At 36.8% G+C, this 25,054-nt stretch overlaps 7 protein-coding genes across 7 annotated transcripts; 3 read left to right on the top strand and 4 right to left on the bottom strand.

The window, feature by feature from the left end:
• Positions 1–249: 249 nt before the first annotated feature.
• On the bottom strand, positions 250–3,892 carry FSST1_006903 (general substrate transporter; the record flags this gene model as incomplete). Its single annotated transcript, XM_083236462.1, has 7 exons — positions 250–372; positions 426–526; positions 574–1,279; positions 1,322–1,761; positions 1,814–1,874; positions 2,248–3,333; positions 3,383–3,892. The coding sequence occupies 7 exons, from the start codon at positions 3,890–3,892 to the stop codon at positions 250–252; spliced, it is 3,027 nt and encodes a 1,008-aa protein (XP_083082864.1).
• Positions 3,893–4,617: 725 nt separating this feature from the next.
• On the top strand, positions 4,618–6,171 carry FSST1_006902 (cytochrome P450; the record flags this gene model as incomplete). The annotated part of the gene is made up of 1 exon (XM_083236460.1): positions 4,618–6,171. The coding sequence occupies one exon, from the start codon at positions 4,618–4,620 to the stop codon at positions 6,169–6,171; it is 1,554 nt and encodes a 517-aa protein (XP_083082863.1).
• Positions 6,172–6,504: 333 nt separating this feature from the next.
• Positions 6,505–7,595, bottom strand: FSST1_006901 (uncharacterized protein; the record flags this gene model as incomplete). Its single annotated transcript, XM_083236459.1, has 4 exons — positions 6,505–6,743; positions 6,785–7,140; positions 7,204–7,424; positions 7,491–7,595. The coding sequence occupies 4 exons, from the start codon at positions 7,593–7,595 to the stop codon at positions 6,505–6,507; spliced, it is 921 nt and encodes a 306-aa protein (XP_083082862.1).
• A 783-nt stretch (positions 7,596–8,378) lies between these two features.
• FSST1_006900 (flavin-containing monooxygenase) lies at positions 8,379–10,228 on the top strand (the record flags this gene model as incomplete). Its single annotated transcript, XM_083236458.1, has 3 exons — positions 8,379–8,612; positions 8,658–8,686; positions 8,737–10,228. The coding sequence occupies 3 exons, from the start codon at positions 8,379–8,381 to the stop codon at positions 10,226–10,228; spliced, it is 1,755 nt and encodes a 584-aa protein (XP_083082861.1).
• Positions 10,229–18,218: 7,990 nt separating this feature from the next.
• Positions 18,219–20,268, bottom strand: FSST1_006899 (fungal specific transcription factor domain-containing protein; the record flags this gene model as incomplete). The annotated part of the gene is made up of 6 exons (XM_083236457.1): positions 18,219–18,698; positions 18,758–19,219; positions 19,275–19,564; positions 19,619–20,019; positions 20,072–20,182; positions 20,228–20,268. 6 exons carry the CDS (start codon positions 20,266–20,268, stop codon positions 18,219–18,221), a joined length of 1,785 nt encoding a protein of 594 aa, XP_083082860.1.
• A 628-nt stretch (positions 20,269–20,896) lies between these two features.
• Positions 20,897–22,579, bottom strand: FSST1_006898 (cytochrome P450; the record flags this gene model as incomplete). Its single annotated transcript, XM_083236456.1, has 5 exons — positions 20,897–21,082; positions 21,132–21,378; positions 21,427–22,175; positions 22,231–22,316; positions 22,369–22,579. The coding sequence occupies 5 exons, from the start codon at positions 22,577–22,579 to the stop codon at positions 20,897–20,899; spliced, it is 1,479 nt and encodes a 492-aa protein (XP_083082859.1).
• Positions 22,580–23,412: 833 nt separating this feature from the next.
• On the top strand, positions 23,413–24,638 carry FSST1_006897 (uncharacterized protein; the record flags this gene model as incomplete). Its single annotated transcript, XM_083236455.1, has 5 exons — positions 23,413–23,618; positions 23,676–23,721; positions 23,777–23,931; positions 23,982–24,093; positions 24,153–24,638. The coding sequence occupies 5 exons, from the start codon at positions 23,413–23,415 to the stop codon at positions 24,636–24,638; spliced, it is 1,005 nt and encodes a 334-aa protein (XP_083082858.1).
• Positions 24,639–25,054: the final 416 nt, after the last annotated feature.

Genomic DNA, 25,054 nt, shown 5'->3' with positions numbered 1-25,054 from the left:
TGGTGAACAGCCTAGCTGATGTAGAACATATGTAGAATACAGCTTATTTACACCACCGCAGTTAAATATTACCTAGTCTTCCTAGATTTGCTGCTTAATTATCCCATTCCTCTTCTAGCTTCCTAATAAGTGACTTTGTTTTCCACTTAATTACCTCGTCAACCTTTTCAAGATAACGAATGGAATGTGTCCGTTGACATGAGTCTCTTATACAGTACCCACCTACATCCCATCTCGTCAGCAGTTATTCTAGAGTAAAGAGCGGGAGGCAAATGTACAGAAGGAAAGCATATGTGCGGGCAGATAATATGCGTTGGAAATATGCGGATTAGACAACGCGAGTCCCATGAGAATGCAGAGATAGAAGGATATCTCGGTATAGCACTCAGTTAGCTTTTTCTAAAATTTAAGGAAGTCAGAAATACCTTAAACTCTTGCTGGGCACGGCTGTCAATGTGTTGAGTATTATTGCACTTGTACAGGCACAAAACAGCCTCGGCAGCGTAGTAATATTGCATTGCAATAACTTCAACATATTAGAAATCGACCAGACAAACTTAAGTAGACACTTACCAGGCACCGGTCTAAGAAAGTAAAGGGTTGGAAACGGTCTATAAGTTGAGACATCCGCAGGTTGGTGAAATACAGGTTTGAAAGACACAGGCCTTGCATCATACCAACCTTTGACCTCTGTCTCAACTGCCCGCCACTCCCCTAGATTACTCTCCTGAGTACTCGTCGAGAGAAACAGCTTCAAGATCTTTGCGAAGTTATATACCGCTCTATTAGCATACGCTGAATCATCAGACCTTCTGAACACGGTCGATCTCTCAAAACTTTCAAGTCGTATCTCTATAGGCTTCCTGTGCACGACGTAGATGTAAATGGCTTGTCGGAGGTGAACCCAACTTGCAGCCTCAGCCAAATCACCCTGCATTACAAACCTGGCAATGGCATCGTGGTTTAACAGATTTTGCGTTCCACTAAGATGATGGAAATAAGAGTCCGATTCGTTATCATATTCCTCGTAGAGACGTGCGATTACAAGAGTTGTGAGGAGTATTGAGTCCCAAGTTTCAGGTGGTTGAGCAAAGGCCTTGATGAGCAGTTTTATGCATTTAGTATGGTAGAAAGTGCTTTCTATGTCGCTGGACGTGTTTGCGCAACAGGCGTCGTAGCGGCCTGCAAGGGCGAGGAGGCCGTTCATCATCATTGGTTGGCGAAGGGCTAGTCGAGGAACTTCGAGTTCGAAATGGCGTGCATCATCACATGCATCAGACTTCCATGTTAGTGGGAATTATAATTGGGTATTGAGACTTACTGAGGGTGCAAGTTTGTATATATAGGTCATGAAAAGAAAAGCTTCACGCTCAGTCAACTCAATGGGATCTTGAGTACGAAGTTGTAAATCTTCGGTCGAGTCATTGTCAAAGGATCCATCGGGGTCAAGGATAGATGGTATTGATGCTTCTGGAAGTGGTGATCCTTCTGAGTATTGAGAGTCATATACTTGGACCGTGTTTGGATGGATGGGAGGGCTGGTGATGAAATTTGATGATGATTCCCAGTAGTTGGGTGCTTGGCCAATAGGCACATCTTCTGGTTGAGAGGAGTGCATGAGATCATCAGTAGGGATTTCCGATGTTCCTTCTGATATTGACTCAGTCGCGAACTGACTCATGACATGCTTATCTGCAACCGATGTCCGATCCAAACCCTCGAGCACCGAGCCATGAGTTCCTCGTGGTGTCGTGAAAGAAACTACAGCCTTTAGTATGAATATACGCGCAGGAATGAAAAGCCAATAACTTACTCTTTAAAGGAGGATTTGCCCGCTCTCTCCTCACGTCCCTCTGAGCTTCTCGATAGGTATGCTTGAACCGAATGTCACTCTCAAAGCGGCATTCTTGTCCCGACTCTAGACAAGTGCCACATTGAGAGGCTCCGGGCCAGATGACGCATTTCCTGTGTCGTCGCCGACAAGCGGTGCAGCATTTTACTCGCTTCATGGATACAAGACGTCGGGTGACTATGATTTGACTTTGTTGGAGATGGGCGTGAATCCGGGGTACGTGATATGGGGTAAAAAAAAAGAGGAAAGAGGGGCGTAAAATAAGGACGCATGCGCTAAGTCACGGGACTAGGAGCCGGTTACCTCGGATTCTTTTATCTTTCTAGCCTCAGTCTTTGAACAATGACATTCATTCTCCTCGCGAGACTCATTCCTACTTATATACTTGATCCTACCATAACCAACTCCTCTTGACCCGAATTATCACCAAATATCTTATCTATCTGCTCCAGCGTCTTCCCCTTGGTTTCGGGAACCAAGAAGAAGGCCCACGCACCAGCTAAAAAGCACCATGACCCAAAAAAGATATACACGCCAAAACCGATGCTCTCAATCATAGGAGGGGTTGCAACGCCCACTATGAAGTTGAAGAGCCAAACTGTGGCAGTCGCAAGAGCTACGCCCTTAGATCTAGAAGCATTAGAGAAAACCTCTGCAGGGAGTGCCCACCCCAGGGGAGCATATGAGACTCCATAAATAAGTATGAAGCAAAACGCCATGGCTACAGCAGCCCAGCCTGCGGCTGCGTTAGAACCCCACTTGTCACTAAACACGCCAACGAGAACAGCCATGATACCCCACGCAGTGCCTCCTCCAATACCACCCCAGATCGCCAATGGTCGCCGTCCGACCTTGTCAATGATAAAGAAGCAGACAGTGACAGCAACAAGCTGCAACATGTTAAAGACTCCTGACATGATTAAAGACATTTCCGATGACTGGCCCAGTGACTGAAAGAGGGTTGGGGCATAGTAGATAAATGCGTTGATCCCAGAAAGCTGCTGGAAGAATGCAACTCCAACAGCGATAGAAGTCCGGTGGAACGACTTCTTCTTGAAGAGATCACCCCAACTCAGAATCTCAAGCTTGAGACCTGTCACTCCCGGATGAAGCTTCTCTTGTATAAGCCTCTGGAACGCTACCTCATTACATATAGCCGCGTGTTCTTTCTGAACACGAAGGTCAGTTCTGGGTAGTCGCCGGAGTCGTTCCAAGCTTTCCAGTGCATCGTCCGGTCGGTCGACAAGTGCAAGCCATCGTGGCGAATATGGAAAGAAATGTATACCAATTCCAAGGATAGTGCTGCACACCATTTGGAGGCCGAAGGGTAGACGGAAGGACAACTCGCCAGAGAGTTCGCGTGTAGCATAGGTAATCCAGAAAGATACCACGACGCCTAAAACACACGATACAGACTCTAAGACAAGCAGTGTTCCTCTGAGGTTCGGGGGCGCTATTTCGGATATGTAGATCGGTGCTCCCTTGAATGATAGTTAGCTATTATGTCTTCAAGAAAGGACTGTTCCATACCATTGCGAGCGTTCCGACGCCAATACCCCCAATTGTTCTTCCCGCTACAAGAAGCCCATAAGAGTTAGATGCCGTCTGCATAATAGCACCGATGTTGAAAATAACAACGACAACAGAAAGAGCCTTTTTTCTCGAGATTTTATCAACAAGCGTAGGCATAAAGAGGCACCCAATGAAGGCACCAAGCTCCAGCATACCAGTCATGAAACCCTTCCCGAATGCAGTTTCAGCACGTGGAAATGCTTGATGGAATTGGGGCATGACATTGACGATCGAGATAACGCCCTGGTCGTATCCAAAGGAGAAACCTCCCATGGATGCCAAGAACGCTGCACCGAAGACATACGGAGACGCGACGACGCCACGTATTCCACCGTGACCGTAGGAGATATCTTTGTTATCAAGAACAACGGGAAAATCAGTGGCCATTGATGCTTGATTCTCCACATTCTCGACTGAGAGACCATCCTTGGACGGTTTTGCAGCCACAGGATATGTTCCAGCTGACATAGTGGTACACGTTCATGTGATAAAGATCTGAGAAGAAGAAGTATGATGAACGAGGAAAAAGTGAGTTGAGATTTATACTTCGTTTTTGAGATTGAGAATATTTGTACCTCATGATGCCTTATTTATATTCCAGCCATATTGTGCCTATCTATACTTGAGAGCTGAAGTTTCGGCATGGTCAGCGAGTCAAGGACCACAAATTAGAAAGTGGTCCACTTCCCCGCAAACTGAAATCTGGGGGACTCTAAGCTAATGCAACAGTCTTTTCAGGAATTTGATTCCGCGGGTTTTACTCCAAATCATATATCCCGGTTTTATGACGACTTTGCGAGTCAGTTATGCAGCTAAAACGACCCGAAGAAACTAAGGTTGCATTGTCTGCGGAATGAATTACTGTTTCCGGTTAGAGACGAAATACATCCCCCAAGCGTTGTTATGATTAGCCTTCATTACTACAAAAGGAAATTCATTCCTCCAAGCTAGACTTCCTCGAACCAATAGGAAACAGATGATAGCCCAAAAGGCAATCCCTGCTTATAGAGATGGACACGGCAGCTTGGCTGATCGAGGGCTGGACAAAGATAATTAATTGACGTATTGAGGCATATGCGTCGGTATTGTTGCCGTCTATCTTTGCTCTTTCTTTATGACGATTCAACTATAAAAAATCAACCCTCCTCTCCTCTGTACCTCTATTTATCACCAAACTCAATACATATGCAACAATGATAGGCTTTATTTTACTTGCGGCTGGCCTCGCTGGCTTGTGTCTTCGCCTTTTCGTCTACCCTGTCATCTTATACTTTGTTGATCCAAAAGGATTGAGAAAATACGAAAACTTCTCCTGGCTTTCTCCCCTCACTGATTTACGTCACTGCTATCTCAGCCACACAGGCAAACGGTCAGAGACACTTGCCGCTGAACACGAACGCCGGGGAGAAACCATACTCAGAATTGGACCCAATGCATTGTCTTTTAGCCATACCAAGGCAATCAAAGACATATATGGTCATCAAACAAAGTGCACAAAAGATCACAAGGAGACTGTCCTTGCTGGAACCCATCGAAACCTTTTCGATGTGGTCGACAAGGGTGAACATAGCAGAAAACGAAGACTCCTTTCTGCTGCCTTTGCCACAAGAAACTTGGAGAAGTGGGAGTTCAAAGTTCGATATACCACTCAGCGTCTTCTAGATGCCTTCGACACTCGGTGCACTGCTCCCCTCAAGCCAAATACGGACCCTGACCCGGATGACCTCACTGTTGACTTCAACAAGTGGATCAACTTATGGACTATCGAAGCGATCAACTACATCGCTCTTTCGGCCAAGATGACCTTACTTGATACCGGCACGGATGAGGTTATCGCCGAGAAGCCCGACGGCCGTCTATATCCTGCTAGATATCGACAGGCTCAGAACCACTCCGCCATGGTCAAGTCTGTCTTTGTTTGGGAATATGAACTTTACCCATGGCTAGCCCGTATCACCAAGGTTGTTCCTAACAAATGGAAGAGCTACTGGGCCACTAGTGCTCCATGGGGTGACGTTTGCTACCACCAAGCCAAGGAAAGACTGAGAAGACACCAAGCTGGCGAGAAGCTTGATGACTTTTTCTCATGTCTCATGCACGACAAAAATGGCATCGCAAACGAAATTGAGTGGGGAGAAGTGGTTGCCGAGACCTCTGCGATTATTGATGCTGGAGCGGAGACCACTGCTATTGCTCTTACGCATATCCTCCAACTTCTGATCAGTCATCCTGAGCAATTGCAAAAGCTGAGAGAAGAGATTGCAGGCGTTATGGATGAAGACGATGTCATTGCACCATTTAATAAAGTCAAAGATCTCCCGTATCTGAAGGCTTGTCTCGACGAAGGCCTTCGTCTGATTCCGCCTGTATCCTCTGGTCTTCCACGACGTACACCACCAGAAGGCGCCAGGATCATGGACACTTGGATTCCGGGTGATACTTCTGTGTCCATGACGATTTGGAGCGCTCACCATGATAAGGATATTTTCCCTGAGCCATACGCCTTCCAACCCGAACGCTGGCTTGACTCAGCAGAACGGAAAAGAATGGAGCCCTTTTTTATCCCATTCTCTGCTGGTGCAAGGGGTTGCATTGGACGGAATATCTCGTATCTCGAACAACAGATTGTTCTGAGTACTTTGGTGCTCCGTTATGATTTTGCTATGCCCACTGAAGGCTTTGAAGTCTCGCGATTTGAGGCATTTAACCTGATTATGGGAGAGCTACCAATCAAGATTTGGCGCTGATAAAAGACTAGATTAGAAATCAGACAGAGACTACAGCGACACGGCGTTTCTGAAAAATATATATCAACAGACTGTGAATTAATATTGGTACCATGCAACATTATTGTTGGCAACGCTTCATCAGATGTCTACAACTATCGTATTGTTCAACGCAAGCTGAACAACCTCTCCAGCCCATCTTGACTAACAGATGACCTACGCGAGTTTCTTACGTAGGTCGATTGGGTAAGACGACCTTGGTAGGTGTAGCGTTATGAATCAGTTCCTCGGGAAAGGATTCATCCGAATGACGTCTTGGATTTAGGAGCTATGGATATACCTATACAGCCTAGTTTACTCCTTCTTCCAAGCCTTGGCAATTAACTCAGCAATTGTCATAGGCTTGATGTCAGGATAACGATCGTTGAGACGTCCTTCCTTGGGCAGCGCCATCCCTCCCTCTATGAGTTGTAGCCCGGCCATTGACATCATTACCTGAGGGTCCCTTCCGCCATAGCTGGAATCGTCGAGTAGAGTAGCTTCAGTTTTATTCAGCTTCTCCTTGTCATCATAAGTTACGTCGAAATCATCGCCTGTGTTAATGTTAGTCTCCAACCTCCACATCATAAGTCACGCCTATATTTGCCTGTGTATTCTTGTGCAAGAGCGAGGATCTCGTTGAAGCTCGCATCGGAACCTGAGATAATACTATGCTCAGGCCAGTCTTCATCCTCGAGCAAACGTTCCATAAACCGAGCGACATCCTTTGAGTATGTCATAGCCATGATGTCAGTGCCGGAACCTGGTATGGCAGCACGGCGGTGAGCAATGTCAATACCCCAAACGAAAGGACTGAGGGTAGAGGGGATGTTAGGGATGCCAAAGTAATCCATGAAAATGCCATTAGCAAAGCGAGTATATTGTAAATCAGAATCTTTTAGCGCCCCAACTGCGCGGATGATTCCGGCGGTGTACTCGTTCTCCGGAGCACTGACAAAACAATTAATATTACTAACCGTCTCTGCATGTAGAATGGACTCCGAGTGCACTTACTCAGGCGGAGTGTATGCGGCAAATTCGCTTGGAATGAATCTCTTGGTGCTCGAAGCCTTGCTTGCACCTGCAATGAGCTTTAACTGAGCTTCAGCACCAGTGTCTCCCAAAACGGAGATGACGGTGTCAACGGCCTTAGCGTCAAGAGATGCCGCAATGGCAGACGGGTCACTGTAGTCGATAGTGAGGATTTCAGCACCAGAGACAGGTGAGTTGGCTTTCTACGCGCCAATGTTAGTAAGCGGGCTGTTTCTTTTAGAGAACTGGTGCACCATTATGAAACATACCTTGCGGGACAGAATAAAGACAGTATGCTTTCCACAAGCAGCCAGGTGTTCAGTGATGGTCCGGCCAAGATCGCCGGTGCCACCTGCTACTGCGACGACGCCCATTTTGCTATTGCTAATAAACTGGATAGTTATCGGTACAAAGGGCTTAGAGAGTATCAAAACAAGCACTGCCAGACAAGAGTGAATTTCATTACTAGCTCTGGGCCAAATCTAGGTAGTATTTATATCTAAACTAGATGCATGCGGACTTTGGAAGCGGGATTCACTCCACTCATTATAAGTGAATCTCCGCTTCCTAGAACCATCGAATACTGTGACCGGTGTATTAATAATTACGAAAATTAGTTTCTCCGCTATAAGATGTCTATGTGAAGGTAATGACGGATTTACAAGTTGTTCGAGGAGCACTGGGCGCTAGAGCTAGGGATTCGTCATCTTAGTGTACACTCTAAGCAGCCTGCATTAGCGGCCCTACTAAGTAGGAGTCTTGGCAAAGTCCAGACGGAAACGCTAAAAAAACCTCTTAAATGTGGATATGCAACAGGGGGTAATGGACATAACTCTGTTCCGGAATACCATAGAATCTAATTAAGGCTTTGTAACTTGAACAAATTGCGCGCTTCGTGATAGTGATCTGACAATATATATTAAATCTATACCTGTATATCTAGGATTTTTAGTTTCATTAATTTGAGTATACATTCCTTGAAATACTACTTGCATCAATTCAACCAAGACTTCATCTCCAACCGAAATCCGTCTATACTGTATTATACGCAAAGCAAGATGGTTATCCTATAGCATCTACTGGAAAAGTATACTGCTGAGCAAGCGAAGCGACTTCGTCCTGAACAGGTCGCCCAGTTTGTCGACTTTCGAGATCCAATGCTCGCCAGTATGGATATCGACCCCTATGTTGACTATGACGCTCTGGCTTCCAAGGGGTTTCCCCTGAAAGACGGCTGTGAAGTCAAGTTTCTTATTGCCGGGGGTGGCATGTTAGGCCTGATGACTGCTTATCACTTAGTGACTGAAGCTGGTATTAGTAGCGCTGATATTATTATTGTCGATAAGGCAGGAGGCTTTGGTGGTACTTGGTACTGGAACCGATATCCCGGCGTCGCCTGTGATATTGAAAGTTATTGCTATGTGCCCTTACTGTAGGAGACTGGTTATATGCCCAAACACAGATAGTAAGTGTAAGCCCTGCTTAAGATGACCAGAAGTTTAACTGAAGCGCTAGTTGTCACGGCCACGAGGTTCGCTCGCAACTTGAACGAGTGGCCTCTACCTGCAACATCCAAGGCCAATTCTGCACCACAATTACCAACCAGAGGTGGGATGAGGAAACAAAGCGCTGGATTGTGGCCTTGAGCCACAAGCTGAGCCCCTCCCAAGAGCCTGTTAAGCTGACTGTCCGAACGCAATTCTTGTTTCTTGCTGGCGGTATCCAAACCTCCCCCCATGCCCCGAAGCTGAATGGACTCGGCGTCTTTCAATCGGTACCAGACAAGGTACTCATGCACACTGGGCGCTGGGACTGGTCCAAGAGTGGCGGCTCCCAAGACAATCCAAACATGGTTAAGCTGCAGGGCAAAAGAGTTGGCATTGTTGGAACTGGAGCTACAGCGGTCCAAGCAGCCCCTCACATAGCTAAATGGGCAAAAGAGGTCTACATATTCCAGCGAGCGCCTTCATACGTTGGGCCACAACAGCAAAAAGAGACCACAGTTGCGGACTGGGCCCAGGTGGCGGATAAGCCTGGCTGGCAGTATGAGCGCATGGCAAGCTTAGATGCCATTTTCACGGCACAACAAGGTGCCGAAGACAAAATACAGGATGGCTGGACTAAAGTGGCGGGGATGACAGCTATGGCTGGCCACGCAGGCAAAATCATTACGAAGGAGATGGAGGAGCAACACATCAAGAATATGCTGAACCTGGATTTCCCATGGACAGACAAAATGCGTTCACGTGTTGATGCCCAAGTAAATGATCCATCGACAGCTCAGAAACTTAAAGCTTGGTACTCTGGTTTCTGCAAGCGTCCAACCTTTCACCCGTCGTACCTCTCCCTTTTCAACGAACCACACGTTACCCTCATTGATACAGACGGGAAAGGTATAGAGGCTTACACTCCAAATGGCGTCATGGCCAACGGTGAGGAACACGAACTCGATGTTCTCGTCCTGGCAACAGGCTACACTGTCGGACTCGTTGATTCGTGCCCCTCGTCAGCACTCAATGCACCACTAATAGGACGGGATAACAGATTCTTGAAGGATAAGTGGGACAGGCCAGACTATGGTACCCTTTACGGGACTATGACGGAAGGATTTCCAAACCTTTTCTTTGCCTCGGGCAACGGCAGCACCGTCTCACAGAATGCACACAGCTTCTACAACATCCTCACACGGCTGATTGCGTACATCGTCAAAGAAACTTTGGAGCGATCAGAAAGTTCAGTCAAGGCAACTGTCGAAGTCGCAAAGAGCTCCGAAGATGCGTGGTCATTGGAGATTGCCAAGCGAGCGCGATGGTTTTCGGCTTTTCCTACCTGCACTCCGGGATATCTGACTGGCGAAGGCCTTGTTCAACAACAAGGTAATCTCACTGAAGAGGAAGAACACGTAATGGCCAAAAGATCTTATTGGGGAGAAGGTATCCTTAGTTTCCAAGAGATTGTCCGGGGGTGGATGGATGAGGGGAACCTCGACGGTTTAGTGATAGAGTAATTCGGCTAAAAACCAAGGGAATATAGATTTTGGATTAGGTAGACATTGCTAACAGTAGCTGGTTTAGTGGTCTTAGTTGCAGGTAAAAGCATTATACTATATTAGGCTCTTGCCTTATGCTTTACTTGACTATTTTTTTTTTTTTTTAATCTTTAAGCTTTTACCTAGGCCTTTTTAATTTCTTTTAGGTTTTTAATAAAAATTAATTTATTTATATAAATTAAATTTTTAATAATAATTAAATTTAAGGTTCTTTTAAAATAAGGTTTTTTTTATAATATAACTCTTTTAATATAAACCTTATAATAAAGATTATAAAAAAAGCTTTTATTATATTAAAGATAATAATAATTTCTTTTTCTTATAATTTTAATTAATTAATAAGTTAATATTATTTAATTAAATAAAATTAATTAAATTAATTAATTTTAATTTTTTATTATATATAATTAACCTATTATAATTTTTATATATAATATTAATTATTATTATTAAGCTAAAGGCTATTAGTTTTAATTATTATTTTAATAGCCTTTATATTAATAAGTCTCTTAATTACTTAAATAGCTTAATCTTAATAATAAAAGTCTTAATTTAATAGTTTATTTATATTTATCTTATTAAAAGGAAGAAAGCTAATAAGGCTAATATAGCCTTACTACTTAAGGGGTTATATAGTTATATATATAATAAGTGCAGCTTTAGTATAGGCCTAGACTAGGCCTATAATATATATACAATTAACCTAGGAAATAATACTAAAAACTCGTTTTTTATTATATATACTGCTTAAATAGCTTCCTTTATAAATATAATCTTATACCTTATTACTTATATATTATACCTATTCTTTTAATTATATAATTATATAATTATTTATAATAATTATTTTTAATGCCTTATTAAGTAATAACTTTATTATTATATTAACTAGGTTATTATTTCCTTTAATTTATTATACTTTACTTATTTTATAATCCTTATATAATTATTAAAAAGCTATAATATTAATTATTAGCCTTTTCTTAGTTATTATATTTAACTATATAAAGTATTAATATAGTAAATAAAAGTCTATATATAAGATTAATAGTAATATTACTATTTTAAGTTAAGCTATAATAATTATTAATATTATTTATATTATATAGCCTAGATTATAGCTATTTATTATTTTATAGATTTTACTTATAAATATTAAATATATTATATATTTATATTTAATTAATAACTAATAGATTATATTACTTTATAAAGAAAATACTATATTTATATCTATATTTATATCTCTTATAGTATTCTTATTATTAAGGATAATTATATATTTAATTTAAGATATAAGGTCTTTATTATTAATAAATAATCTATCTATAAAGATAAATAGCTTTATAGATAATAAGTTAAAAGCTTAAAATCTTAATTTATATTTCTTATAGTTTAATTACTATTAGATTCTTTTATTTAGCTTAATAATATCTTTTATAATTAGTTTTTGTATTTAGGCTATAATAAAGTAATTAAATAATATTTCTAGCTAATAGATTAATATTAAATAAGCCCTTTATACTTATTATATAATATACTACTAATTATAATCTAAGGCTAATATATTAATAAGTAGTAATTAATTTACTTAACCTTTTTACCTATATATAAATGCAGTTTACTTAATTTTAATATAGCTTTTATTAAAATTATAAGAATTACTATTCTCTAGAATAGTTTATAGCTTAGCCTTAAATCTTACTTTTTAAAGCTTATCCTTTTCCTTTATAATAAAGGCAGTAATTCTAATATTAAAGATATTATTTATTTATATTACTATAATATTAAACTCTTCTTATTCCCTTATAATTAATAAATAAAGGTTAAATAAAAAGTATTTTATATTAAGCTATTTACTATAGGTTATATATTAATATAAGCTAGCTTCTATAAGTCTATATAGTAGTTTTTTAACCTATAATATAATCCCTTTAAGGTATTTCTCTTTTAGCTTATAGGGTAATTATAGGAAAATATCTTATATTAGCCTTATCTTAAACTAAGTATATATTTATAAAATATTATATATTATTATAATATAGCCTTATTATTATAGTAATAAAGTTATTATAAGAATAATATATTATAATATTCTCTATATAGTTAAAGCCTATATAAAGATATTAGTCTTTTTATAGTTATTATATCTATATATAATTAAATATAACTTTTTATATAGCTAATTCCTTTTTTTATATTTTTTTATATATTATCTAGGAATTAAAAAATTATACTTTTTTTATTATAATATTATCTTAGTATACTACTATTAATACTCTAGTATTAAAGAGGGTATTTATTTTAATTATATTTAACTCTTTATATAAATAGCCTAGGGTATTAATTTTTCCTTTACTCTTTAGCTTAAGTATAAGTTAAAGGTTAGCCTTTTCTTTATAGGAAAAGAATATCTCTAAGATCTCTTTTACCTTTATATTAAAGTCTTTTATAATATATATAACTAGGTTCTTTCTTAAATAACCTTAAGGTCTTTTATATATATATTTAAGGTATTTAAATTCTTTAATTAAAATAAATATAGGTTTATTTTATAATATTAATATTATTATATTATTACTAGTTATTCTTTTTAATATAGTAACTAGGTTATAGTTATATAGCTTAATAATAATTAATTAAAAAACTACTAGACTATTATTAAGCTTAACTATAATCTCTTAAAGAGTTATTATAAGGACTTTATAAGGCTTTAATTACTTTTTTTTTTCCTTATAAATTATTATTTTTATTTCTAGATAAAAGATTAATAGGAAAATTAGACTTAAATTAAGTTTATTATAAGTCTATAATATATCTTAAATATCCCTTTCTATATAGATCTTTTATAACTTTATTATAGCCTTTATAATAGCTATTATATATTGCTATTATATTACTATTAATAGTAAATCTTTAATAATATAAGGGTATATATTAAATATTAATAGGGTTAATATTAAACTTTTTAATTTTACTATATTATTTATTATTTTAAATACTATTTAAAGGTAAGCTATATTTAATATAGCTTTATACTAGGTTTATTTCCTTTATAATCTTATATATATATTATAATAAACTATAATATTTTTTTACCTTTTTAATTAATTAATAGACTTTTATAGGAATTTAATAAATTAAAATATTAATAAGTTTTACTTTTATATAAAACTCTATAGAATTAAAGTTAATATTAATATTATATAAAATAATATCTAGGGGTCCTAGATATATATTTATTTAATAGTAATAATAAAATTTCTATATTAATATAAGGATATCTTCTTTTACCTTATATTTTACTTATTTTAATAATATATTTAGCTTTTTTATTAAAAAGTAATTAAATTAATAATATAAGCAGTATAATTCTATCTCTATAAAGAATAATATAGCCTCTATAGATAAAGATATAAAAAACTAAGTATAATTAAACTTCCTTATAATAGGCATTTTTTTTTTTTTTTTTTTTTAACTTTATACCCTATAAAGCCTAAATCTTCTTAAGGTTTTTCTTATAAATTTAAAACTAAAGGATTTATATAAATTAAAAACCTAATATATTAAACTTAAATATCTCTTAATAATTAACTTTCCTAATAAGACTATAATTAGTATAACTTAAACTTTATAATAAGAAGGCAATAAAAGAAGCTTCTATATATATAGTAGCTTCTTCCTCCTATAACCTACTAAGCACCTTTAAACTTATTTAAATACTAAGGCAATTAGTTAATCCTTAGTTTATCTGCTATTAGCTATATTATATAGCTAACTAATTTATAGGACTTATATAATACTATGCCTCTTATTCCTAAAAGAAGAAGCTTTTATAGTAATATCTATAACTATTTTAATAGCTATTTTTTTAATAAAAAGAATACTATTAATATTATCTTATTTAATAATAATAATAAAGGCCTAAAGTAATTAAAATATAAGGCTAAATATCTCTAAGAAACTTAATATAATAATAATAACTATAGCCTTATTAAGTTAATTGCCTTTAGCTATAAGCTCTTTTTACTTTTTATAATATATTTCTAGACTTATAAGCTAGACTAAATAATAATAAGGCTTAAATAGAAGCTTAAGTGCCTAAAGGATCTTAAGAAAAGGCTTATAAAAAGTCTTAATATTTATAATAATAAAGTTACTTTCCTTAAGAAAATTAAATTTAACTATAAGTATAAGGATTAATATTAATACCTTATGTTATAAGTAGCCTAGGCTAATAAAGTCTTTAATAATCCTATTAAATTAATTAAAAATAAGATTATAAAGGATATTATTAAAATAGCTAAAGTAATAAGGGTATTTATATTAAAGGCCTTATAAGTAATAGAAGCTATATATAGGGTTAATAGGGTTAATAGGGCTAATTAAAGGTTAATAAGGAATTATATTAAGAATAAAGAAAGTTAAAATATAGGCTAACCTAGAGATAAAAGCTTTATAGGAATTAATATAGTTATATAATATATTGCCTTAAAATTCTATTGCTAAACTTATACTAAGATATTAAAATTTTAAACTGTATTTTAAATTAAAGATAATAAGTATTTATATTTTAATATAAGTATTAATTATTTTATTTTATATATTATTATAATATATATACTTTTTATTTATATTAATAAATAAAAGTAAGAAAAAAGTATTCCTATTAATTATATAATATATAATTAATTTAAAAGGTCCTTTTACTATAAATATATTAAAGTATTTTATACTTAGGCTATCTTTAAATTTAACTATATTAAATTTAGCTTAGCTTATATTAATCTTAAATCTAAGGACTTTTCTTATAAGAGTATATATTTAGCTAATTCTAATAGTTAATATTTTAATAATACTTATATCTAGTATTTATCCTTAATATTCTTAATTTAAATACTTATTAATAAAGAAAGTCTTTAGTTTTTTATTATTTTAATAATATAAGTTTATAATTTAGTATTTTATTAATTCCTTAATTAATCCCTAGGTATATATAAATTCTTTATTATATTTATATAGGAATATCTCTAGGGTCTTTATATCTATAAAATGCATTTCTAGGTTAAGCCTAAGGCTTAATTTAAGTTAATTTAAACTATCTTTATTATCTTTCTTTTTATAATTTCCTTTAAATTTAATAATAAATAAGGTAAATATACCTTTATTACTATTAAAGTCTTTAATTTACTTTTATTTTTCCTTAGCTTTATAGTTTACTTTAGCACTATATTTATATATATAATATCTAGTCTTTCTATATATATAGTATTTATTTCTTTATTTTATATTTATAAATAGGTATTTTTAAGGCTATATACTTTTAATATAAGTCCTTTTAAAGTATTAATAATTATAATTTATATATATTATCTCTTTATTAAATTAATTAGGGATTCCTTAATAAAATACAGTAGTTTTTATATTAAGTTTATTATTATATATAATAATAAAGAAATAGAGTTATAAGCTTAATTACTTAAATATATATATAAGTATATAGAGTATAAATTCTAATTCTCTAATTCCTTTATATACCTATAAAGTAATTAATATAAGTTAATCTTTTATTATAAAGCTTAATTTAAAGGCCTTTTAATATCTTTATAGCTTATTAAATAATATTTATAATATTTCTAGATTACTACTAAATAGATTTTATACTTTTAATAATATAAATAATAATATAATCTAGTTTAAATAATATTATTCCTTATTTATTTCTATATTAAAGTAATTATAAAGATATTAATATATTTAAGTAAATATTATCTCTAGAGTTATATAATATAAGTAATACTTTAATACTTTTCCTTTAAAGATTTATATAAATATAATATAGAATTAATCTTCTTATAGACTATATAATATATATATATTAAGGAAGTATTATATCTTATTATTTAAAATATTATATATTGCTTTAATATAGTTTATTTCTTTTTTCTATATCTTTATAAATTATACTTATATAAAAAAAGCTAAAGGTATATTTAAGATTTCTTTTAATAGGATTATTTAATAAGGACTTTATTATATAGTTAAGGGATATAGTATTTTTAATAAGTCTTTTCTTTAAGGCTATTTTAATTAAAGAGTAATTCTTATAAAGAAATAGGGTTAATTACTAAGGAATCTATAAAAAGGCAATTAGTTTTTTTATAAATTAGAAGTTAATTATATTTACTTAAGAGATATATTATTCCCTAGTTAACTTATTTTTAAATCTTAAATTAAAAGTAATATAAATTTAAATTAAGGCAAGGATATTTTCCTTTATACTTTTAATTCTTATTTACTAAGTATTTATAAAAAGAACTTTTTAAGTTATTATTACTTTCTATAGGGAAATCCTTTAAAAACTTTATTACTAAAGTTTAAGGGAATTTAAGATTTTTATAACTTTCTTGCATTATTAATATACCTTTATTATTAAGAGGAAATTAATAATTACTTTAATAAGGTTTTTTTTAATCTAGGCTAAAAGATTTTCTATAGTAATAAGCTATATAAGTATTTAATTAATATATAAGTTCTTCTTGCTAAGGAATATATTATAAGTTATTAAGAATATATATAGTATATTTCTAATTTACCTATTAATTAACTTAAAAAAGTCTTTAATTTATTATATAAAACTATCTTAATATTTATATAAAAGCTTTTTATTTATAAATTAATATTTCTAGTAATTCTAATTAAAGAAAAAATATAAAATCTATTTATTTTAATAATTACTTTCTATATTTATATTAAGCTTATTACCTATCTCTATAAAGTTAATAAACTTTACTATAGACTTATATAGGCTATATTCTACTATATATTATAAGTAATATATTAGTATAAGTTTTATAGCTTATTAAGATATAGAATTACTTATAATTTTAATTATTATTAATAAAGGGGGTAATAAAGTATTTATTATAGGTTTTATTAATATTTATTTATTATAAGGAAAGGTATATAATAAAGTATATCTTTAAGTCTTATTATATTATTTCTTAGGTAATATACTATTTATAAATATAATTTAATAGTAAAGGTATAGTCTTTAAAAGATCCTAGGTAATATATTATTACTCTTTTAAATATTATAGTAATTTTATATAATAAATAAATAATATAAATTATATAAATAATTCTCTTTTTCCTTATTAATCTATACTATTTATATATAATAACTATTAGTATTAATTAATATTAGTAGGTCTTTTAATTACCTAGGTAATTTAATTTTAATAATAAAAGTCTTAATTTAATAGTTTATTTATATTTATTTTATTAAGAGGAAAGAAGCTAGTAAGGCTAATATAGCCTTATTACTTAAAGGGTTATATAGTTATATATATAATAGGTATAGCTTTAATATAAGCCTAGATTAGGCCTATAATATATATAAAATTAACCTAGGAAATAATACTTTATTTATAAATTAAATTTCTTAATTTTATATAAAAATAATAAAAAAGAAAAGCTAAAGGAAATATAATAGCTTAAAAAGATTATCTTAAAGGAAAAAGTTAAATTATTTAAATAATAAAATAAGTTCCTTAAGGTATTTAATAAGCTAACTATTTTATATAATAAGTAATTTAATTAATTAAAAAGGTAAGTAATAATAGTAGTTAAAGCCTTTAAGTTATAAAGATAAGGTATTAAACCTGCTAGAAGAAGTTTAAATAAAGAAGCTTAAAGCTAAAGGCTATCTCAGTGCAGATTATCTAGTTAATTAACTAAATAACACTGCTTCTATCGTGAGAGATTTGTGATATTATTAACTAGGGATGCTTTACTTTATATTAGAAGTGAAAATAGCATTCCTAAATTAAAAACACTAGAAATGTTTATAACAATTAAGCAAAGAAACACCTTATAGTATAGTATATTGAAAGATTTAGTGTGCCTAATATCCATACTTATATTGTCGATTTTTCAATAGATCAAGTCACTCCAATACGTGTTTGCATCCTCTTTCGCGTATCTTGGCGTTGAAGTTTTCCATGGCTGCCGTAAGGGGTGCCAGTTCCTCTATATCTTCTGACATTGTCTTTAAGCCCTCGACTACACGCTCGAGCAAGACTGCGTCGTTGTCGAAATCTTGCACGGCCACCGAACGCAGTAAGCTAGACGCTAAACATGCAAACGGTACGTGCGCCTGAAGGACCACAAATGTGACCGCAACAGTGCCCATGCAGGGAAAAGCCGCCAGAAGTAAGCTAACCTTCGTAAGGATGTGACGGGATGCTTTGAATATCAGCGGGTGATTGGGAACCTCGGAATCAAGCAATTGAGGCTCGGATACGGGAGGAACACGGCAGAGAACTCGACGGAGCATGGAGATGATACAAGTGTGTCCTTCCAATGCCATACCCGCAATCGTCCATAGCTGACCGTCAGAGTCCATCATCTTCGTAACCCAGTCATCCTATTATCGCAGAGTCAGCTCGTTCGCAATGAACTTTCTATCAGGGTTAGGTTTTTTACAATTTCCCATTGTTCGTACAATGCCTCTATCTTGTAGCAAAGTGCCTCGGTCCGTGATATAAGCTCCAAATCAGATCTAGCGTTAGAGTCTTCTAATAGCTGAAAGAATTCCATTAATATAAATGTCCGACGGGATTCGATCAAAAATCGTATTGTTGATGTCGTCTCTTCGTCGGCTAGTGATCCAGGCTCAGCAAGCCATGGCAGGTTGACCTTTGCATCAGGCCGGCAAGCCATTATAGAAGGCGGTTTATTGTGTATTAGACGAAAATACACATCTATGTTGACTAATTCCCAGAAACACTTCCGACTCGCATTGAGGTCAGACTTGTCCAAGCTTGTTGAGATTAAATCAACGTCGTTGTCAAGTCGGTGAAGGTCGATTTTTTCAGCGTACTGACACCCGCGTTTGAACATTTTCCAGCTAAGATCAATGTCAAAACGCTCAGCGGCCACTCGCATCTAGTAACATTTGAATCAGTAGCAATTCTAATAGTTTGAAAGACAGTGATAGTACCATGAAGAAGGCAGCAGTAAAGTCCGTGGTTGTCCCAGTTGCATATGGCTCCCATGCTGAGACTGCGTCCAGGCAACGACGGTACAGCTTGCTCAATGTGCGTGCGTTATCTGAGGTTGATGTCATCTGGCGGAAGAGAAAGCAGCCATGGTATAGGATGCAATAATAGACAACAACGATGCTTGCATCAAGGTGAACGTTAGGTAGCCCAATGATATCAGGCAAGAGATGGATTAGTTTGACGTTCAAGAGGGCTGGAAATAGATCCTCAGGTGAGTGAGTGAAATAACCTGAGACGACCAACATTAGTAGCAAATCCCTATTCGAGCCAACGCATCACTCACTCTGAATCCATGACTTGGCCGATCCCGGCTCAATAGTATCAGTATCATCCATGGTAACAGTGGGGGAGTTATAGTGATGGGATACGCGCCGTTGCACTTCGTCAACAGAATGTTGGAGGACTGACATTGGTGCATCTGAGTCTGAAAAGGTCGAAGATACCTGTTGACAATCAGGGGCAGGGTGACCACCAGAAGTAGGCGCTAGGGGCATATCTGGAAATGGAACATCAGGTTGGATGCTGATTGCAGGCTCCGACTCGGATTGGAACTGCAATGCCTCTTCGGGGGAAGCGTCAAACTCGGACGAAATGTCTTGTTGTCTGTGAGGGTTCTGGCAGTAGCCATTCTGTTCAAGATGATCCAGCCGCTGTAGTATCGCGTCTAAAGTAGCTTCGATTGACCTAGCCTATTAACTTGACTGTTTGCGGAGCTCGGGTTTACAACTCACCCTACACGGTCCCCAGTGGTTGTAACGGGCCGCCTCGCCACTCGCCGAACGTAGACACATTCAGCAGTTTGTTCTTGGCACCTGTTACACTCAGGCAGGAGACGGTCGCATCGGATCTTGCCGTGTTAGTTTAAATTGAGTGAGAGCGCGATAGCACCGACCTTTTTAACCCTGCACCTCTTGCACTAGGACGATTAGTCATTGTGACAAGGATAGTCATTTCATCGGTTATCTCAGACCCGATGCACTATCTCAACACTCACCGAGATTGGATTAATTAGTGGCGGATCTTCCATGGCGTTGACAAATTTCAAGCTGAGGCTAGGATTAGCACAGGTTCTTAATCAGCATGACGCTAGAAAGTTATCGATTGCCGGGAAGGGATAATTAAAATTCCTTCAGGACTGTTTAGAAATGCGGGGTAACTTAACTCTCCTTCATAGTTAAGTGTGTGTACTGTTTGATAGTTACTTCTTAAGGTTTCATAATTCTAATCATTAGAGCATTTATAGTACGAGGTATTATATATATTTGACCTATCTATTTTAAAATCTCTGGCTATCTCAGTGCTATAATAGTATACTTTAATATGGGAAACCTGGATTCTATCTTCTCAATTGGCTGAGGATCTTGTAGATATACCTATTAGAAGAATCCATGTCTTCAATTCATATTTCAAGATGCAGAAATTCTACGCTTGCAACTTGAAGTCTCATCACGGTGGCGTATAGTAACAACCCCAGGTTCAGTAGTGAGATGCGTTAGGGTTATCCTAGCCAATGAATAAAGGTTGATTGAAAGAAATAATGACGTCCTCAGGTCAACATGATTCATCTTGTCTTCTGAATTAGTACAGGCCAAGAATGAGGAACCACAGTAAAATAAGCCTTCCAACTCCACTCTTGCTTTGGATCAACTTGTTGGATGTTGTAATCTCGGACTAAAGTAGCCGTAATCTTGGCAAGCTCAACCTTGGCGACATTCTGTCCAGGACAAGAGCCATACCCGGCCCCAAACTGATGCTGTTAGTCTAAATTGGAGGAGTGCTGTAGTGGGATGACTTACGGGAATCCAGAACTTCTCTTTAGTCGCTACATCACCCTCCAACCACCGATCAGGGTTGAATTCATGAGCATCTTCGCCCCAGAACTCCTTCGAGTGATGAATAACCCAAGGGCTCACAGACACAATTGTACCCCCTGGGATAGTACGATCACCAAATGTCAAACCACCCTTGGGAGCTATTCTTGGAAGTCCCATTGGTACTGGCCCGAACATGCGGAGCGCTTCTTTGACACAAGCTTGTACATAGCTGCCAAATTCAGTATTTGTATAGGATACGTATGGAACAACGACTTACGGGAGTTCTTGAGCATCTGCGTAAGAGACGATATTGTCTTTACATAAGCCCTTTTTGAAAGCGTCCTGGACCTCAGCCTGAGCGCGAGCCCATGCAGTGGGATGGCGTATCATGTGATAGATAAATGACTGGATACCAGCCGCAACAGTATCAGAGCCAGCACCAACAGCAGCAAGTGCCTGTGTATTGATTTCTCTGACTGTAAGCTTGTTGGGGTGCTGGCTATGCTGGTTGAACCAATATGACACAGCATCGTAGCGAACATCGTGGTTCTTTTCTCGATTTGCCAATACGGACGCTGTAGTGTTAAAGAGGTGACCCATAGGCATGATGGCCATCCATGTGACCAAGGGGTTAGCTAGAAGAGCAATGTTTATCCATCTGAAGTATCCGGCAACAGCGACGTATGCATTGAGAGCCAATGAGTTTCTGAGGGCATCGCCGATATCTACGCCCTGTTCAAGGAAGCCAAATTGTTTGGAGAAGACAATCTCTCCGATGACATCGAAAGTGGCGTAAGAGATGAACTTATCGAGATGCATGGGCTTCTTCTCATTAACATACTGGTTCATCCATTCCAGAAACTGCTCAAATGTCCGATCAATATGTTCTTCAGATCGGACAACGTTGGAGACAGTATATGCGCCAGCAATATACCTCGACTTTTCAACCTTCTTCTTAGGGTCTGTAGTGCTCATAGGAGACTGGAAGCGGTAGTCTGGCAAAGCGTGAATCTTGTACCAGTTGCCCTCGAACAGTGTCAATTTGGTGGCTCAAACGATAGTACAGGGATTATCATCATACCTTGTGCAGAGGAGACAGTAGGATCTTCTTGATGGCGTCGGGATGGCTGACACTGATTTCATCGTAGGACACACGGACAAAATGGCCTATTGAGTAATAGTAAGCAATATATAGCTGATTACTCCCATCATTACGTACCGTGTTTCTCATGCAGACGAATCAACTCCAAGTTTTGGTCACCCTTCAAAATGCGGTTCATATGCCATAAACGAGTAAACGACGCCGCAAACGGTCCTGGGATATCACTAATAGCAGCAAAATAACGACGCCATACAATAAGACTCAAAAGCCCGATGATTCCCGCGGCGAGAACAGACACCCAGCTAGAGGTGCTTAGATTGTAACCCATGGTTGCCAAGATTGTTTCTCCCGTGCTTCTTTGCCGCGGGTTTCAAACCTGTGCCGTGGTGTTGGAAAAGATCCTTTCTGGCCAACAGCCAGCCTAGATATAGGAAAAGCAAGGTTATGTGGGGCAGCTGATTCAGTATCCATGCCGATGATAGGGGTCGAGGTGACATTGAAGGAGCGCTATAAGATCACTACTGCCCGAAAAGTGGTACATCCAGGGATACCTACAGGTAGTGCGGGAGGTTCGTCACGAAGGTTGCGGGGAAGAGACTTCCTACCTTATAAGTTCGTCTGTACAGGTATGAGGTCTTCAGTCGTTGACAGATCATATAGAACAATGATTAAGAGCAAAATAAATGCACGTTCAAACGTGTTGAATCGATTCTCATAGTATTGGAGGATGGATTTCAATTTCGCTTCTGTGCTGTGCCGTTCTACTAATACTTGTTGGTTCAATGCCAGAAACCCTGTCATCCCCTGCATATCCGACTTCCCCGCTGGTGAAAATGGCCCAACCATGTCATTCTACAACCATGAACGTCTATTATGTGGCTTCAATTTTTCTTCAGCCGTTGTTTTGAACCCTTCTTAGTTTAGTAGAGAATTGCAACATCACAAGGATTAAACTGTATCCGGTGGGAACGGCGTCTCATTAGGACAGATGCAGCACTGATCATCCGCTAATCTCTTAATGATGCGAAGTGTCTCTTCTCTCACTGTAGGGATTTATTGATTTTCGGGCTGACATATAACCCCGTGAATCCGAGAGCGGCTCTCTTTTCTGATTTCTGAATTAAGAAGTTAACAAATCAAGTTTATTGTTTCTTACTCAATATGTCGACAGACTTATACGTGGCTGCATATGTCGTCGCCTACATCACTTTCGCGATAGGCGTTCTTTCATCAATAGCTCGATTTTACTCCCGTGCGCTAGTCATCAAATCATGGGGTTGGGATGATTGGGCATCGGTGGTAGTGTTTCTGGTCAACATTGTCCATCAAGTCGTTTTGCAGCTGTTCATGAATTTGGGCTGCGGCAAGTATGTTTCTGGAATACGTTGCAAAACCTGACTTCGATTGACTAACAATTTGATCAGACCAGGCAATGTCAATTGCAGTTTTGCGTCTCCCGATCTTATGAAGGTGAACGGCTTGAAAATCGTATACCAGAGACGAATGACTGACAATTTCTAACTAGACCGCATTCATCGAAGAGATTGTTATCTACGCAGCCCACGCCGTTATCAAAACAACGTTCCTTCTGTTTTACATGCGCTTGTCGCCCGAAAACCCCTTCCGAGCTTTCGTTTACGCTGGCTTCGTGCTTGTCTTTTCCACATTCCTTTCTAGCCTGTCAGTATCCTCAATCGCAACAAACTTGAGTACTATCCTAACAAATACAGTCTCATGACAGTTCTCCAATGTATACCATTCGAGAAGATTCTTAATCCGATGCTATTTCCAGAAGTCAAATGCATCGATACACGCACAGTCATGCTCACGCCTCCCATCCTAGTGCGCCCAACCAAGAATTCGTAGACGATACGTTAACAGAACGCTGACCCCTTGCATAGAACATCATTATGGACTTGTATATCCTCGGCATCCCCATCTCAACAATTTGGTCTCTGCAAATGACTCTTCGACGAAAGATCACCGTCCTTTCCGTTCTAGCCTTTGGTATTGTGTCACTCACAGTAGCCCTCATTCGCCTTCCGGTACTTGTATCTGTCACCTCAATGGAGTCAGATGCCTCGATCGATGTCGGAAAGATGGTTATTGTGGCGGCTTTTGAGGTGCAATGTGCTATTGTCGCCGTCAACCTGCCCTCTCTCAAACCGCTATGGGTTAAGATCAAGGGACGACAGAGTACTTCGGACAGTAACGGTCCGTCTGCTCAACAACCATACAAGCTCTCGTCGATGGATAACAAAGATGGCAGCAAGAAAAATAATTCCATGGGTGTAGTTACAAGATTAGAAAGAGGACTAAGTACTAATGAGTCGGAGGAAGAACTCGTTAATACAGTAAGAGGCCAGGTTACTAAAGCAAAAGCTTAAAATGACATTTTATTAAAGACTATATAACAGTCAAGCTAAATACCTCCCTATTACAGCAAAGAATAAAGACATGACTGATAATGACCTTCGTTCAAAGGAATAGCTCAATTACTACGACGCAGAGAAGTTAGCATCTATAAGACCCAAAGATGAGATTTAACTATTAATATTCCTAATGAATTGTGGATATTTATACGACGATTAGGCAGAAGAAGAGTGATGCAGACAATTTCTACCTAAATATTTGATAAATTATCTCACTGAGCGTGAAATCCAGTTCCAGTACTCTCCGCGATGCCTCCATCCACAACAAGCTCGTGTGAGGTAACATATCGACTCGCACCACTAGCAAGCCAGGCTGCAGCATTTGTTACATCAGCACCTGTACCCATCCAACCCATCGGGCAGTTGTGATC

The sequence above is a fragment of the Fusarium sambucinum genome, chromosome II, assembly GCF_050947815.1.
Source record: "Fusarium sambucinum isolate potato_lamoka chromosome II, whole genome shotgun sequence".
Classification (NCBI taxonomy): domain Eukaryota; kingdom Fungi; phylum Ascomycota; class Sordariomycetes; order Hypocreales; family Nectriaceae; genus Fusarium; species Fusarium sambucinum.
Note: the sequence above shows the minus strand (reverse complement) of the source record. Positions and strands in the feature narration are given on the sequence as shown.